The 18118-nt window shown below is 35.4% G+C and overlaps 1 protein-coding gene across 4 annotated transcripts in view; it reads right to left on the reverse strand.

Moving 5' to 3' along the window:
- The window catches only part of LOC129799262 (pair-rule protein odd-paired), a 60253-nt gene extending 42455 nt beyond the window's left edge, over positions 1-17798 (reverse strand). Inside the window, exons 1-2 of one of the 4 annotated variants that reach the window (XM_055842989.1) lie at positions 17595-17798; positions 14991-16213 (exon numbers count right to left, since the gene is read on the reverse strand). In XM_055842989.1, coding sequence (XP_055698964.1) covers positions 14991-15930 — 940 coding nt within the window. In that variant the 5' untranslated portion in view covers positions 15931-16213; positions 17595-17798. Of the gene's footprint in view, positions 1-14990; positions 16572-17594 lie in introns of all 4 variants that reach the window. The other 3 variants (XM_055842991.1, XM_055842990.1, XM_055842988.1) reach the window with 3 other exon arrangements.
- Between the last annotated feature and the right edge of the window lie 320 nt (positions 17799-18118).

The following is an 18118-nucleotide window of genomic DNA, read 5'->3' on the forward strand; positions in this document are numbered from 1 at the left end:
TTATTGTCAAAATTTAGTCAAAAGGATGTTGTTTACCAATTTGACAAAACTTTTTCTCACATTTTACATGAAACAACGTCCTTTTCAATAACTTTTTTTTGTCAATTCGACAAATCTTTTTTCAAAGTATGAACTTTTTGTCCGCTTAAAAATCCAGTGGCCCAATTAGCCCACCCTCCCCTAACCTCAAAGCGTTATTTTGCGCGCGCTCTTGGATGTTTGCCATCTTCTGCATTTTATGTTAACGACAATGGTGAAAAAAGTACTTTATATGTTGTATATTTACTGGGGAAAATTGTCGTGTTTTTAGCGGAACAAATATTCACCAGTCAACATAATTTTCCCCCACATTCTCTAAGCCCTCATCTTGCTGGCTATTAAAACCCTGCATTAAACTCTCAACTTTGAATTATATAACCCGATATAGTAATTTTGTTGCTCAATTTACAATCACTTTTCTCAATATATTTTCCTCAAGTCTAATAATCCACGATAGTCCATAATCTCCAATAAACTGTCCTATAATTAAAAATCTACCAATATTTATGATTATTTTGCTGTAAATGATGCTCTTGAGGTGCTCCTTTTGTAGAGCCATCGAAGAGCATCTTGGCTTGAAAATTTAAACTCTAACCGCATCACAAATAAATTGAAAATCCTCGCAAAAATCCCTGTATGATCCTCGAGAGGAAGAATGAAGTGAGAAAAAAAATCAAGTGAAAAACATTGGGACAAGGACATGCTAGATGAAAGAAGTTGAAGAACCCATAAAGAGATTTTTCACGTGCATCAACAATAAGAATGTTTTCTACTAAGTTCAAAGCGGAATTTTAACATTTCGCTCCTTTTCTCGTCCTTATCCTTATTCTTTTGATTGTTGGTTTTTTTTCTATTTGGGCTCTTCAAAATATTCAAGAGAGAGACGATTTCAATCAAAAGCAGTTCGGATTATCTGGGCTCCTGTTCAAGGAGCTCATTCTATTTCTATTTTTTTTTCTTTTTTCGAAAGAATGCAACGTGTGTGAAGGCTACTTAACGACAGATTAGAGCACTCTAAAGAATTGGCAAGGTGTTTCTCATCTAGTATAGCCTAGCTTTTGTGTTGATATTTCTTGCCAAGTCACTGAAAATTACCCAAAGGGCAGTAGGGGAAGGCTTTTAGGCTTCGCATACACTGGCTCCATTCAGTAATAACTTTCGAGGAGACAAAAACACTCTAAAGTTAAGCTTCGAATTCGAAAATCTAGCGGAAGCCTAAAATGGAAGTTCCCGTATTCGCCGCTTTAGCGCTGATTAATCGCTTTTTAGATTTTCGGTATTCTTGACACTTCAATCATCAGAAATGTCAGTAACGGTGTCTAAACTCTAAACGTTTGCTGCAAAAAATAATTTTGTGTAGTTTTGTGGAATTTCAGGACGGCAGAACGTTTCAATCACAAGTTCGAATTTCCAACGGGTTTTTAGGTAAGTTCTCTCTGATATACCTTCAAATCGGTATAGAAAAAACCTCAACCGGAAAGAGCTCTTAAATCAAGAAGATTATTACTGAACGAGAGGACTCTGGCTTCGAACAATTCATATTTTTCCCATGTTAAGCACGCATAAGTACTTACTAAGCCCTTAATAAGTACTTAATTTAATATGTCAGTCGGGTATTCCTAATTGTACAGATTCCACTCCCTTGAGTCCCTAATCTAATGCTCCAGACATCCTCCCCTGTTACAGTGATAATTCTATTCCTGAAAACCCAGAATGTCTGAGAAATTTCAGGTATTTCGTGACTTATTCGCATGTTTTTTGGGGCGGGGAAAATCGTCTAAATTGAAAATGTCATATTTTATAATTCTCTCTTTCTTGACCATTTTAAGAAACTTAAACCATATATAATTTTGTTGCTTTTTTTTTGACTTGGCTATATGGGAATCTCCAGAGAGTGAAAAAGATGCAATACTGGAAGATGCTGAAGATGAACGAAAAAAGAATCTTGGAGGTATACCAAAAAGAAAAAAGACAAGAGACAAGAATCCAAAAGATGAAAGTTAAAAGTCACCTTTTCGATCATATCTGTTTGTGTTGCATTCAACATTCCAGATTTTTTTCTGATCTCCTTCCCTCCCTGGAGACTCTCCTCGAGGTGTCTTGAGGCCCAAGAGATTAGATTTTTAGATTATGTTATTTTTGTTGTTTGTAAAACACCCGGAAAAAAAGTCAAGAGCAAACCGAAGGGAAAAAAAAACAACCAAAACTCCTTGTTTTCTTGTCGTGTTACAATTTTTCTTATGAATCACCCATCGGAGGATGTGTTTTCTGGGAGTTCTCTATCCAATTTACCTCTCAAGCTGATAATCTTGTCTTTGATGGACAAAGTGGAGAGATCGGTTAAACAAAAAGTCAAATCATTAATTGACTATAAGGGTGATGATCCGGCAGACTTATTGAATTATTTTTAGGGACTTTGATATAGATCCAAACAATTATAAAAATCTATTTTCTTAGAGAAGTAGTTGAATAATAATAATCTGTAGCTAAGTACGACTTATTAAGTGGAGGGGTCACCACAAACCCGATATGCATATCCGAAATCATTTTAATAAATTTTAGCCAAAGTAGCAACCCCTTAATCGTTTTTATCTGATGAATGGATAGGCTTTTTTAAAATATGCATTACATATTTAATAGGGAAAACCGGGGCAGATTGGCCACGGTGAGAATTATTTATTTATTTATTTATTAGAATTTTATAACATTACTTAAAATGGATAATAAGCAGTTCTTTATTTATTCAGAGCAAACACTTCCCTGACTATTCATTAGTGCAAGTTTGCAAATATTTTCTACGTCCACCGCCGTCGTAGTGCACTCATCAAATTTAGAAAATAGTATAAGCATTTTGGTAATTTCTTGATTTTTATATATTTTAAATTAGTGCACTATTTTGTATATTAATTTATAAGAAAGTATAGGGTAGATAATCCGAATAATGCCATTACCCTATTTTCTGCCACCTTGAATAAAATGGTGGTATCCACCCTGATCTTTTTATAGGACGAATTATGGAGAGGTGGGGCTACATTTCCTAAAGGAAACTGAGCTTCAACCTGATGTAATTTACTTCTACAAAACAATTGTGGAACTGGATTAAATAATTGTATGACCCAAGTTCCTTCAGATATATGCGAAAAAATCGTATATCAATGAAGCTCTACGGCTCAAAATAGCCCTATCTTCCCCTAATGGCTTTCCAATTAAGTCTTAGTCGTTAAAGCGTTTTTTGAAAGGTGGAATACCTTTAAAGAAGTACCTTAATTTATTAAATTTAAATATAAATTAGCAAAATTTGTCACTATCCAGCGAACACAGTTAGCAGAAAACGGTAGCGTTTTCAGCATATTTTTGCTGAGTCGATAATCAAAAATATGCTGACTAATCAGAAGATCTCGAACAAAAAGTAATAACCAAATATATGGAATTTGAACTGCTTTGCGAGTGTCGTTTTAAGGTTAGCAGAATTCAGCTGAAAATACATGTTTTCAGCTGAATTGAAATCGCCCAGTGAGCACCAAATGCTAACCGATTTCAATTCAGCTGAAAAAATATGTATTTTCTGCTGAATTCTGCTAACCTTAAAACGCCACTCACGAGAAAGTGTCATTTTCATATCCTTGATTAGAATTTTTTGTTAGAGAACTGCTGACCGGTCAGCATATTTTTGCTGATCAAGTCAGCAAAAATGTGCTGAAAACGCTATTTTATTCAGCTAACCGTGCTCGCTGGTGCTCTTTGAGTAGATACATTTAAATTTGAACTTGTCAAATGTTGACAATCAATTTTCTTATTTTTCTTAAAAGACAATGTCAATGTGTGATTCAAGATTAACAATAAGAATTTGGATAAGATTTCCCTCAATTCTTTATTCTAATTTATTTTCTTGACTATTTTAATCTTACATCCGTCAAAGAGCAATTCATTGACTAGGACGGTCAAAAATATTTACAGAGTTTCAAAGATTTAAATTCTCACATAATAAAATCTATTTAAATTTTATTTTAAAATTAAGAGAAACATTTGGGCAAATTGAGCTAACTACAACATTGATTGATTGAATTTCACTAATTTGAGAGCAGTATTATTGGATAATTCGTTGAGATTCTGCTCAATTCTTAATTTAATATCTGATAAGACTTTACATAGTACACGAAGAAAGGGGATTCAATTGCTCAAAGACCTGAAATTAGCTAAGAAAATTCTTTAATCAATTTATCGTTTATGCTTATAAAAAGATATTGCAGATTTTATTTTCAATAAAACCAATTTTATTTGGCATTTTGTAAATGAGCAGTAAGAAGTTAAAATTGAGCAGTAGGGTAAAGTGATACAAGTTGGACATAGTGCTACAAGTTGGACATGGCTTTTTCTTGATAAATACAGTACAAAATTTGTTTTTAAGCACAAGGAACCAAATTATAAAACTAAAGCATTAAAAATATACAAATAAAAATGAAGTACTAAATTTATCAAGAAAAAAAGCCCTGTCCAACTTGTATCATTGTGTTCAACTTGTACCATTGTCCAACTTGTACCACTTTACCCTAATAAAAAAATTGAAACAGTGATATTATCATCCAAAATTTGGCAAAGGAAAAATAAAGGGTTTTTCATTCCATTTGCAACAAATTTAAATGTTAAATCTATAAATTAGACCCATTTTTTTAATTTAAGTTTTTTACTGACCATAATTTAATATTTTACTGCTCATTTTTAGTTTTTTACTGCCCATTTTGAATTTTTTTACTGCTCATTTGTTTTTTGCCATTTTATTTTTAATTCGTTTTCACAAAAAGAGATAAGAAAGCTTGGCAAAGCAACTTCAATTTCGATAGATCTTTGCGACTTTTCAGCACTCCTGAATATTTTTCCTAAATTTATTTTTAAAGATAGGTCTTACGGTTTTGCTAATACCGCTCCAAGAAGACAAGAAGACGATGCAGTTCATGTGAGAAAGAACTTATTTTGATAACGAGCGTAAGGTCAGCTTTTCATATATTAACCTTTTTCAGTGTTTTTTCAAATGAATATAAATATGGTTTTTGTTTTGATATATATATTTTTTTTTGAAAAAAAAAATACAGCACATTTTCTAAATTATACGAAAAATTTTAAATAATGCATGTGTGAACTGCCCCACTGTGCCCTATACAAAGATTGAGGTGTGTAAAAAAAAAGTTCCGGGGAAACATCCCTCAAAACCAGGAGTCAAGTGTCTTGTTGAGAGGCCACTCGAGAAAGACCAAATCATCCTTGGAATCAACGTTAAAATCAACAAACACCCAACAATCATCTCGGGCACGTGGCCCACTCCAAGTGTCACGCGGGAAATGGCCATAAAGAGCGGATTTACTTTTATTCTTGCCTCCCGACCTGAAGCCACAATGCACAATCAATTCTACGGCAATTTGAAGTATGTGGAAGGTACTTCCGAGGCACAATTTAATTGCTTAAGTATCACACCAAAGTCTGAGCTGTTTTAATCCCCACATCGAAATCTTATTGAGTTGCTGGGAAAAGACATGCTGTTTACAGAATTCAATCTCTCCTGGAACAATAATCAAACAAACAGATGTTCAGATGGAGAAATTCATCAATTCCTCTTCCACACTGCGAGAAAATTCCTGGGTTGGAATCTCACACCCGACAAATGATGCCCTTCTTCAAATATTTACACTCAATTGCACATCAAGTTCCCTCCCGAAGAAAATCGCCGACCCCCCCTTTTGATCCCCCTCTGAACTCCAACAAAATTTTTGAATGAGTGAGGATTCACTGGCGATATTCTTTGTCACTGTTTAGATAATTAAAAAAGGTACCCCAATGGCATTCCCATCAACACCCACAATCCTCATGATGAAGTTCAGGGCATTTGATTAATTGTCGACAAATTCATCTTGTTAGGAATAAATTCTCCAATCTTCCAATGCGTGAAAAATGTTAAACACACGCGCCAATTGGAGTGATTCATCTTAAGACTATAATGTGAGCACTTGGCGTATGCAGATGGGCACAACACCAATTGACAAGCCACTGATCGATATATGGCCAAAGTTGAACGTATGCCTCTTACCCAAACCCTCCATTCGATGAGTTAAACCTCGATAAATAAACATACGCGATATAAAATCTTCAGCTCTATCAATTGATGATTGCAGAGTTCATTTGAAGCAAATTTCTCTCCCACATGATTGCCATGTACCTAAGTTTCTTGTCATTGTGATTGGGTGAAATGGGATCTCTTCCTTACTTCCTGACGACTCCATGAATGATCGGAAATTTTAACATTGATAATTAATTACTTCTTTCCGTTCTATTTGATTATAAGCTCTGTAATTCTCGTACACAGAAAAAAATATTTTGTAAAATTGTTCGTAAATGTTTGTGAAATCCTATGGCAGACTTACGAAATGCTCGTGAATCGTATAACCCACAAACAAGTTCGTAAAATTTTGTACTTTTTTCACAAACATTGTTCGTAAAATGATCATTTGACGAACATTTTTTGTACTTTTACAAACATTTGTTCGTAAATGTTCGTAAACACACAAAAAATGTTCGTAAAATTTTGTCATTTGTTCGTAGTTTGTAAATTTATGTTTGTTTGGCAAAAATTTACGAACAAATACGAACAAATGACAAAATTTTACGAACAGTGTTTGTTTGTTTACGAACATTTACGAACAAATGTTTGTAAAAGTATAAAAAATGTTCGTCAAATGATCATTTTACAAACAATGTTTGTGAAAAAGTACAAAATTTTACGAACTTGTTTGTGGGTTATACGATTCACGAGCATTTCGTAAGTCTGCCATAGGATTTCACAAACATTTACGAACAATTTTACAACATGTTTTTTTCTGTGTAGAATCAAATTTAAAATTTACTCTGTAACAGAAACTTTCCTTATATGGGCTTTAGACCGAAGACATATAGTTCTAATGTCTTATCAGTCAAGAATTTTTGGAACATTTTGACTAAAAATTGGATACTAAGGGTAAACGATCCATTAGGTTAATAAAATTGCCTGTTATTTAGGATTTTAAAACTTTCACTTAAAGAACTAAACCTCTAGAAGATCGCTTTAGTAGATTACCCTCGAAGCCGAAAGTTACCTTATCGAAACAAGACTGATATGTCGTTTAATACACATTCAAACCTTTAAGAACGAGAGTTTCCAAAAATTCTGGGTCCGTAAAAAATAATTCTTTCATACTTTTTAGTTTAGAGCAAAATATAACTTAAAGTGACCGTAGGAAAAGTTGTGTTCTTGCATCACCGGTGACTAGAGCCCTGTATATCCGATTCGACCCGCGGGTACCCGCATGATAATAAACCTCTTAATCATAGATCGTCGGAGTGAAGAATCGGGTCAAAATATTTATCTGACCCGATTTCTGAGATTTTTTTAAAAGTATTTTCATTTTTTTTTACTTATCAAACTTTGGCAAGGTTTACAGAAAAATAGAAAATAAGATATGATAATTAGTGAGCACTTGATATGATCAGAAGGATATACGAACTTAAAAGTTAAAACAGTAATAACGTGGTCAAAATTTCGTTTTTCTGACGTAAAGAAGTAATAATTACACTAGGTTCTGGAATTATGCACCTGATTATACAATTATGCATGTTTTTCTACCATTAGAAGCCAATGACCAAACCGTATTAAGTTAAATTTTTCCAAAAAATCGTGATTGATAAGAAATTAGAGCAGTTAAGTCATATGGCTATGACTTAGGTCTGAAACCCGTATAGGACACCCAGGTTAACAGGCCACACCTATCGATCCTCCGAAATTTTTGGAAGATGTTCCATCTCGATCCTAAGGTGTTTCAAGGCTAGATCCTGAATTTGATTCAGCCACCTTATTCTAGGTCTCTCTCGAGGTCGACACATCCTAACAATGATCTGCATAGCTTTCTTGGGAAAGTAATTCAAACTTAATTTTTTTTTATTTTCGGCATTCTGATACTTCAACGTTAATCCGAAACCAAGAATGTCCGAAAACTTTGAAAGATAATGGTATGGCAATTTTATAAATTGTGCCAAGTCTTAGAACAGAATTTCAAGACAATTATTTTCAAAAAAAACCCAAATCTTTTGGGTTTGTTCTTCGTTAGAGCCTTGTACATATGTGGAACTATTTTGGAAGCTTTTTTATTAGGGGCTATTTATAAATTACCCCGTCGAAGCTTCTGAGGAAATATAAAGGAGTTATATGTATCTTCAAATAGCATATTTAAAGAATATTTTCTGAAATTTTCATTTTAAAATTTTAAAAATTTAACTATTGGAACTTGATTTTTGAAGACCTCGTTGAAAAACTGTGTTTGCGGTAGACACGACACGGTGCGACAAAATTTACCTTTTTGTGGGTGTCTTTGACGAGAGTGCCAAAACTTGTTAGAGGGTCATTTAAGGACCTCAAATCTGCAATCCGTTTGTCCGGGTCACCTCTAGATTTTTTTGAAAAAGCATATTTAGTTTTTTGATGTTTTATAAAATTCAAAAATTCATATCTCCGGTTCTAATTATCCGGTGATAGTCACATAAAGCTAAACTGACGCGTAATTTCATTCTCTATAACTCTTGTGAACATATCAAGCATCTACGATGAAAATGAAGTATATTTTTTAAAGATTTTTTGAAAAAGGGCACCTAAAATGGTGCATTTTTCTGTGTTTTTTCCAACTTCTAGTAATTTTCCCACTTTAATAGAGCATTTTATATGTCAAATAACTATGCCTAAAAGTTAGAGAATTTAATATTCTTTCATATCTTTTTGGTTTAAATTTTCTATCCTAATTCGTTTATTCACAATAATTTATTGAAAATAAAATGCATTATTATAAAAATAAAATCTCTTATTATATATAATTATTTGGTATCTTTGTCTAACCTACTGAAGAGCATTCTCTTTTGCACTCTCACTTACACATTTCATATAAAAAGAAGTGAAATGAAAAAAAGAGACGTATATAAAAATAAAGAGAGAAGAATAGTTTTTTGGCACTCATAACAGCTATTCTTCTCTCTCTATTTCTATATACGTCTCTTTTTTTCACTGCACCTCTTTTTATATGAAATGTGTAAGTGAGAGTGCAAAAGAGAATGCTCTTCAGTAGGTTAGACAAAGATACCAAATAATTATATATAACAAGAGATTTTATTTTTATAATAATGTATTTTATTTTCAATAAATTATTGTGAATAAACGAATTAGGATAGAAAATTTAAACCAAAAAGATATGAAAGAATATTAAATTCTCTAACTTTTAGGCATAGTTATTTGACATATAAAATGCTCTATTAAAGTGGGAAAATTACTAGAAGTTGGAAAAACACACAGAAAAATGCTCCATTTTAGGTGCCCTTTTTCAAAAAATCTTTAAAAAATATACTTCATTTTCATCGTAGATGCTTGATATGTTCACAAGAGTTATAGAGAATGAAATTACGCGTCAGTTTAGCTTTATGTGACTATCACCGGATAATTAGAACCGGAGATATGAATTTTTGAATTTTATAAAACATCAAAAAACTAAAAATGCTTTTTCAAAAAAATCTAGAGGTGACCCGGACAAACGGATTGCAGATTTGAGGTCCTTAAATGACCCTCTAACAAGTTTTGGCACTCTCGTCAAAGACACCCACAACGTGTCGCACAGTGGATTAATCATAAATCGATTTTTTGAAGTAGAAAAACCAAATATATTCTGTTAGCAAATGAGTAGAGCTCATAGTTGAACAAATAATTTTAAAATGTGGAATTTTGGGAAACAATTACACAAAAAATAGATTTTTCGATATATTTGACACCGCTTTTCGTCTTCTAGAATAATTTGTGATCAAATCTTTCTTTAAAATACTAAACAATTCTTTCTAAACGAAGTGTGCAATATTTTAAGAAAATGTCAATTTCAAAAATTGAGTTTTCAAAAGAAATGATTTAAGATGACGCTTTCCAGTAACCAAGCAGAAGAGATGGAAATTTATATAGCACAAGTTTCAGAGGTAGGGTAAGGGTGCCAAATTCCGGCCAGCTTGCAATTTCGGCCACCTTTTTTGTTCCTCGAATTTCCATGAACTTTTAGATTTTATGTACTTTAGAGGTTATACGATGCAAAAGAATAAAAAAAATGTAGCTTCGACAAACGAGATGACGTGAAAAAGATATTGGAAGAATTCCCGAAAGTCAAAGAACTATGAGAATAAAGGTGGCCGAAATAGGGCACCAATGCTATGTCTATATTTTTATTCATTTTAAAATGTATTAAGAATGATTTTAGAGTAAATAAAGACGGTAAACTCTTTACAAAGTTACAAGAAACACTCTTAGAAAGGAAAGAATAAAAAAATCTAATGGTATTTAAAATATTACATTTCAAACTTGAGACTTTGACGCTTGCATGCAACTATGCCGGAATTTGGCACACTTACCCTATCTATCGATTTAAGCACTTATAAAAAAATCAATTTTTTGGATCTTGTTATTCAAGGTACAGGGTCCCCCCTTAAATATTTCGAGGACCTTATTTTTGTAGCTTTATCATTTATTTTAAAATTTTGTAATAAAAAGTTGTAATCAAAGACAACTAATCTTTTTCGGAAAAGTATTTTTCTGTTAATATTGTAATTTACTTCTGTCCTTTCAACTAAAACGGAATAATATCAGACAGATTCCGACGGTCTCAATTTCCAAATTGAAATTATTTAAAGTATTTCTAGTAATATATTTCTGCAAATTAATATCCCAATTGCTTCCAGGAAAAGTGTTTTAGTTCCGTTAGTCCTGGAATGACGTGGAAAAACCAACTCGACAGAATTTTGCAGTTTGCGACCGAAGTTACGGACGGAATGTTTAACATTGCATCGATTTTGATAATAATTTCCTTCATTCTCTCTTCTAATTTGAATTCTGGGTGACATATTCTTATCTTAGACAGCTACACTATATAAATAAAATGGATTTGTAATGGTTTAATGTAAAGGATTTAAATTCAGTGACCGTTAAGATGCGTTTTTTAATAGCGTCTCTCGCGCTCTCTAGTAATCTGTAAGGAATTAATTCCAAAATATGTACATTCAATCTCCAATAGTTCTTATACATGGCTCAAATGGGTTAATGTATTTTGGTAGCAGAATAATTCGTACTTGAATTTGTTAACTTTATAACTTATGCCATTAAAAGTCAGTAACAGAGAAGTCTGATCTCTAGTCTATAAAACTTAAGAAGACTTTCAACTCTAAGTTTGAGTCATAAATTTAGCATAATTTCTGCATCTCATCAAGATGGTGAAAATAAACAAAAGGCCTCGCCTCTTCGAGTGCTACTGAATGTTGCACCATGGCTAAAGAAAACAATTTTCGCGAGTAATTGCCCATCGCCCTGAGGGATCCTAATGCCCACTTTATCTCTCACACGATCATCCTCATACTCATCTTTGATAATTTCTTTAGCGCGATATTTGGATAATTTTGCACCCCAAAAACCCGCCTACATATCACACATTCAATCCTATTCCTTGGGAGATTGAAAACACGCATTCAATTTCTTCGGATTCTCCCATTTACTCCTTTTCGTACCACAATAACCCAGTATTTTCGAGGTAATTTTCGAGAAGGCGGTCACAGATATCAGAAGGTTAACATCATAATTTTTTCACTCATATGCCCTCACCGCACTATCCCAACCCTCAAATTCGGTTATGGATCTTTTATTCGCGAACAAGGCGTATCCTTTACACATCATCGTCTGTTTTGGAATTCATATGAAAAGAACGTGTCATAGGGCGTGTTGGAGGATACGGCCAGAATTGGTTCCAATTTCACATTTTGACACCCTCCCAGGAGTGATTTAGAGGGAGCCAGAGTATGCCCGGGCCAGAGGAAAAATCTCGCTTGGGGCGTCAAAAGATCACATGCTTCGGGAACAAAGCAGAGACATGAGAAATCACCCAGGAGCAATCAAATGAGTCGGAAGTAATTAAAATTTACATCTCACAGCAGGAAGATGATTGCATTTTTGTCAGTTTTTTCGCGAGTGATCCAGTTCTCCTTTTCCAGCATGTCGCACAATATTTTTTTTTTATTGTAAGAATGGGAGCACAAAAGTCAAGAGTTTTTGTTTGACTCCTTCAACTTCTTGTGAAATCGTAAATTTTGCGTCCTTTCGCTCCAACACCCATTGCCATCGCTGAAACTTCCAAAAAATAGGAATACCATGTTGGAAGTTTCGAAAAAAAAAGAAGTACCAAATATTTTCCGGGAACAATGAGCCTTGTTATCCCATCTCTTTCTCCTAGGAGGATTTTTTTCTAATGCCTAAGGATTCCCAAAAGGATAGAGTGAGAAGTGTGTTAGAAAATGATGAAAAACGATGAACAATGTACGAGGAATACCACGAAAGAAGTTGAACGAGAAAAAAAGGACGAAATTTATGATGCAAACAATAGATTTTTAAAAGGACTCTCCTGGCAATTTTTCCTCTTCGTCTCACTCCTCACCATCATCCTGGGTTGAGGTATTGTGTGTATGGAATCTCTCTAAGAGATCCTTCGACATCAGTTTCATTTTTCATCGTCAAGAGTTTCTCCTTCAAAGTTTCTTCTTTATTTTTTTTCGGGGAGAAAAGGACTCTCTGGAGACATAAAAGCCTCAAGATCAATTGGCAATCACCTCGATAAATGAGTGTGGAACGAGAATAAAATTGTATGATGAATCCCTTCAAATGATTTAATAAGTGTGAAGTATGTAAGTAAACATCTCAAAGGGGATTCCCTCCAGGACTAAGGACAAACAGAGATAAATTGAATGAGGAGAAAGTCACAATATTGAGAATTCGGATCAAGTCTCCTTTCTTAGGATATGACCAGTGCACTTTGAACTGTTTCATACGCCCCCATGCTCCATAGTGACCCTCAATAGGGGAGACTGGGGCAAAAAGTCACAAATCGAAACACTGAGAAAAAAAAGAGGGTGCGATTAACTTTTTTTCCTCATAACTTTAACACTTTTTAGGTGTAAAAATATACCAACATTTTTTAATGTTAATTTTACACCTTTTGAGGGTAAAATCAACATGAAAAAAGGGTAACTTTAACCCCCAATACACCTAAGAAGCATAATATTTACACCGATTTCGGATCAATACTGCAGGGTAAAATTAACATTTCCGGAATGTTATTTTAACTTTTTCGGATTTCTCTCAGTGAAATTTCAAAATTCAATATCTTCCAAGATAAAAAAGATAGCGACTTAGAATTTTTTCCATAGATAGCCTCCATGGACCTTCAATGTCGTAAGTTTCTTAGGATTTTAACATGGATTTCAGAAAATAAAAAATGTCAAAATTTTAGCCCTATTTTCAAATATTTTTCTTGTAGAAGATATCAATTATTACCTATTTATTATTCAAAATTTATGCTCTGGTGATTATTTCTTAAATTATTTGAATTCTTTGAACACAAAGCCGCTATCTATTTTAGAATTTTACAATTTTTCCAGATATCCTTTAATCAAACATGACCACTTGGGGTAAAAAGTAACAAAAACCGAAGGAATTTCTAATGTCTCACAGCGTAAAGAAACATCATTGCCATGTCTCGCCACTTGTAGTTTTCATTGGTCAAACGATTTGCAGTCTCTTGTGTTTTTTTTTTCTCTAAAATACCTTGAAAAGCGCTTTTCTCGTTCAGATAGAGAAAACGGTGTTTTACAAAGGTGTAGAGAAATAAATTTCCTATGAAAATATGTCATCTAGGTAGTTTTTTTTTAATTTACAGAAGCCCATAATAAAGCGGATCAAAATGTGATAACACCCCGTGCCTGGTACTATTTGCCCCAGCATTTTTGAGAATGATCACAAAATTATCTTTTAGAAAACGGCTCGATAAATGTAGGGTAAGTGTGCCAAATTTCGGCATAGTTGCATGCAAGTGTTAAAGTCTCAAGTTTGAAATGTAATATTTTAAATACAAATTGATTTTTTTTATTCTTTCTTCTAAAAGAGTGTTGCTTGGAACCTTGTAAAGAGTTTATCGTCTTTATTTATTCTAAAATCATTCTTAATACATTTTAAAATGAATAAAAATATAGACATAGCTTTGGTGCCCTATTTCGGCCACCTTCATTCTCATAGTTCTTTGCCCTTCGGGAATTCTTCCAATGCCTTTTTCACGTCATCTCGTTTGTCGAAGCTACATTTTTTGTTATTCTTTTGCATTGTATAATCTCTAGAGTACGTAAAATCTAAAAGTTAATGGAAAATCGAGGAACAAAAAAGGTGGCTGAAATTGCAAGCTGACCGGAATTTGGCACACTTACCCTAAGTCTTTACAAAATAGAGGAAATTGATTTTCGCAAAGTTGTAGAGCGGTAAATTTCCTATAAAACGCGCTAATTAGAAATTTCTGGGACGATCGAGTAACTTGTAAAAAATAAAGTATCCGTATTGTGACTATTTGCCCCAGTCTCCCCTACCGAATTCAACTATTCTGGGGAGAAAATTGATGGCAATAGATATTCGTCAGCAATAAAACACCAACCCGAATCGACCCTTGGAGCTTTATGGGTCCAATACCGCACCCTAAATTCCAAGGATTGATGGGTTATTCTTTAATATGGTACACAGCCAATGGAATATAAATGAGATTCGAATATGTCCGAGATTTGCTAACCGTCGGGATGACCAATGAAAGATAATGTGAGAGAGAAATAAAGTATCGGTACAAGACAGATGTTGCTCAGATCCTTTCCAGGAACCAAAAGACAATTTCTCATTCTCACTTCGAAGCATCGAAACATTTTGAATGATGTACCCGAGATGTACCCTCAGAGAGTCATCAATAAATGAATAATTATTTGGGTCTTGGGAATGATGATCAACTTGAGATTTCAGGGGTATGATAAGGTCGATAAGATATAAGGGGTATAAGACTTACCAGTGTGTGTTCGTTTGTGAATCTTGAGGTTCTCGGACCGTGCGAATACCTTCCCGCATCCATGGTATGGGCAGGGGAAGGGTTTCTCGCCAGTATGGACACGGATGTGATTAACAAGTTTGTACTTGGCCTTGAAGGGTCGCCCATTGCGAGTGCATCCCATCCAGAAGCAGGCATGAGTGGTACACTCTGGCCCTCCAACGTGCTCCACCGTGAGATGGGTAACGATGTCCTGCATCGAATTGAAGGTTTTGCCACAGGTCTTCCTGCCTCCTGGCGGAGCTGTGGTCTGATGGAGCATGGGAGCGTCAGGGTCTACCCAGAGACACTGCATCTCCTGCTTGATGGCCGATGGCTGGTGGTGACGCATATAGCGAATAAAGGCACCCGGTTGGGCGGCATTCATGGGTAAATTGGCCAGGTTATGATGGTGCACCGACGGGAAGTTTCCCTGGTGCGGATGATGGTAAGCTGGATGTGAGTAATCTGGCGCAATGCCCATCCTCATTTGGTGTTGGTGGAAGTGATGCTGCCCCACAGAATGGTGATTTAGATTGTCATGCATCGAGGGATGTGGGTGGTGGATGGAGGGAAAGAGCATTGATGAGGGATCTGCAGCTGATTGACTTGCACCCGTTGGTGGGATGTACTCATTGTCACGACGCAGGAGGAAATCCCTGGGATAGAGACTGTTCTGGGTATTGAGGTGGCTCATGTGAGTAGCCGCCGGATGATGGGGCGGATATCCAGCTGTTGCTGTATTCTGATAGGGATGCTGCGTGGATGCCGATGAGGACATATCATTCATGGGAGGTGCACCAGCCATCCCGGCGGCAGACACAGCTGCCTCCTGACCCAATCCCGTTGGTGACATCTTCAATCCATAAGTGGCCAGATGATGAGCCGACGCTCCCGTGTCCATAAATGCATTCATCATCATCCTTCAACACTACACTATCATCCAGTCCTATTTATCACTTCAGTCTCCTTATTCTTATAATCCAAGATTAAACCTCACACTTCCTGGAAATTACCATACTAAACACTATTCTTTTGCTCTATGATTCATTGATTCAAGTCAAACTATCAAGTCAAACTATCAAGTCATAGTTGCTAATCCTTGGCTTGAAAGGAACTACTGAAACCCTACCACTGTCTTCTTAAATTTAAAATCACTCTGATTGAAGAAATACACTTCAGGTGTGATAAAACACTCCAAGAACCTATTGATAGATCTCACTTTAAAAAAAAAATTAATATCAAAAAATAAAATGTCTTATATTTCGGGAAAAAAACACAAATTTCGCGCCGTTTAGCGTTCCTTGAGAAACAGCAGCAACATGCTTCCAATACGACAATCGCAGCGGGACTAAAGTCTCAAATTCTATCAAGATTTGACCTCACTACAGGAAACCATGTCCCATAGTGAGCTCACAGCGCCAAGGCAACCAGCAACTCAACTCTGTGAATTGAACACACCGCGATGGGCGGACCATAGAAAGATAGTCATCTCACTCTCAATTCCTCATGTTCCCTCCGTTTCAGCTTTTACTCAATGCAATAGGGTTACCTGATGATGTTCTGTGGGAGTGAAACGGTATAAATTTTATGCTTACGAGAGAGCAAGATAGATGGTACAGCATAAGAAGTGATAGAGAAAGATATCGATGAGAAATGGTTAAATAAAAAAAAATTGTACACACTTTTGCACAAAAATACGCACTATAGAGAACCCATCTGGTGGCGTATGTTGGCAATCAAAATGAACTCCCTGGAAGTGGTAAGTGGTGTGCTCCTCTCAATGGAGTACACAATTCCCCAAATGGATGGCCTATGTGGAAGAGAAAAGGTCTTCGCGATGGGGTGAAAAATTCCAAGTGGGCATCCTCATGTGCTCTTGATCCAGAAACACAGCAAGCCTGGTGATTCGACAAGAGGTACCCAACTGCGCATCACACCAATGGGCGCGGCGACACAAGAAGTGCTATGGTTGGTGTCGGAAACTCACCAACACGAGATTCTCCTGAATCATTCGCACTCCCACCAGGGCGGCGCCCACAGCTTCCGTTGCCGATTGGAAGCTTGGTAATCTCCCCTTTACTTGCATCAAACATAGCTCCTGGTACACGATTATTCCTTTGAATTTAGGGATGCAGGGGTATCAGTTGAGGATCTACACCACTGCCGTATAGAGGTCTATATTTCTGCGGATTTGTAACCCAGAAATTTTTGCCAGATAACCTGCCTGGCGTACCTTGCCCTCCTGCTGGTCACTGAATACAATTATCCTCCTCTATGGACACATGATAGCCAATTGACTTTTTAATCCCTCTCACAACTCATTGAAGCTGTAAAACTTACTAATCCTCAAACTCCCTCAGTGACTTATTGCCCCCAAAACGCAAGTCTTTCCTCAAACCGATCTTTATGACGTGGGATTTTAAGGGACAAGAATAACATCATTAGGACGACAGAGTCCCAAAAGAAAACAATATTTTCACCGAGATCATCATATTCGAAGAAAATTTTCACTTTATTATACCTATACCCCTTATACCCTTTAAATCCTAAACAAACACGCAATAAAATAACCCACAATCATACCCAAATTATATTGCAATCCTCTGGATTTTCCTTCTCACAAACCAAAAACATCAAAATTCTACAAGAAATCGTGAGAAATAATTCACTAAAAGACACTAAATCAACGTGTAATCCACTGTGGTCACAAATCTCCCAAGAAAAACCTTTCTCACGAAGTTGGTCACTAAATAAAATCAACAGACATCAATGAAGTGTCTTTGTCAACTAAACTCTTGGACGTTGGAGCTAAATTGTCCCCTGGTAGAACTGGATTGTATTTTTAAATCAAGATGTGAATAAATCATCTGGTTCAATCACCGTTTATAAACTTCATTGAAAGGCCGTCATGAATTGCAACAGTATTTCTAAAATAATTTTCATCAACTTTGTAACTCCATAATTCCCAAGAATTCAAAGTCCGGGAGACTTTTAAAAACTGGTCAGGGGAATTCTTAGCAAAAATAGGCAGTCAAATTGAGTATGAAAAGTCAATTGCTTTACAGTATCCTTTTTGACTTTTGCTTTATGTCTTTATGACCAACCAA

This window comes from Phlebotomus papatasi, chromosome 1 (assembly GCF_024763615.1).
Source record: "Phlebotomus papatasi isolate M1 chromosome 1, Ppap_2.1, whole genome shotgun sequence".
Classification (NCBI taxonomy): domain Eukaryota; kingdom Metazoa; phylum Arthropoda; class Insecta; order Diptera; family Psychodidae; genus Phlebotomus; species Phlebotomus papatasi.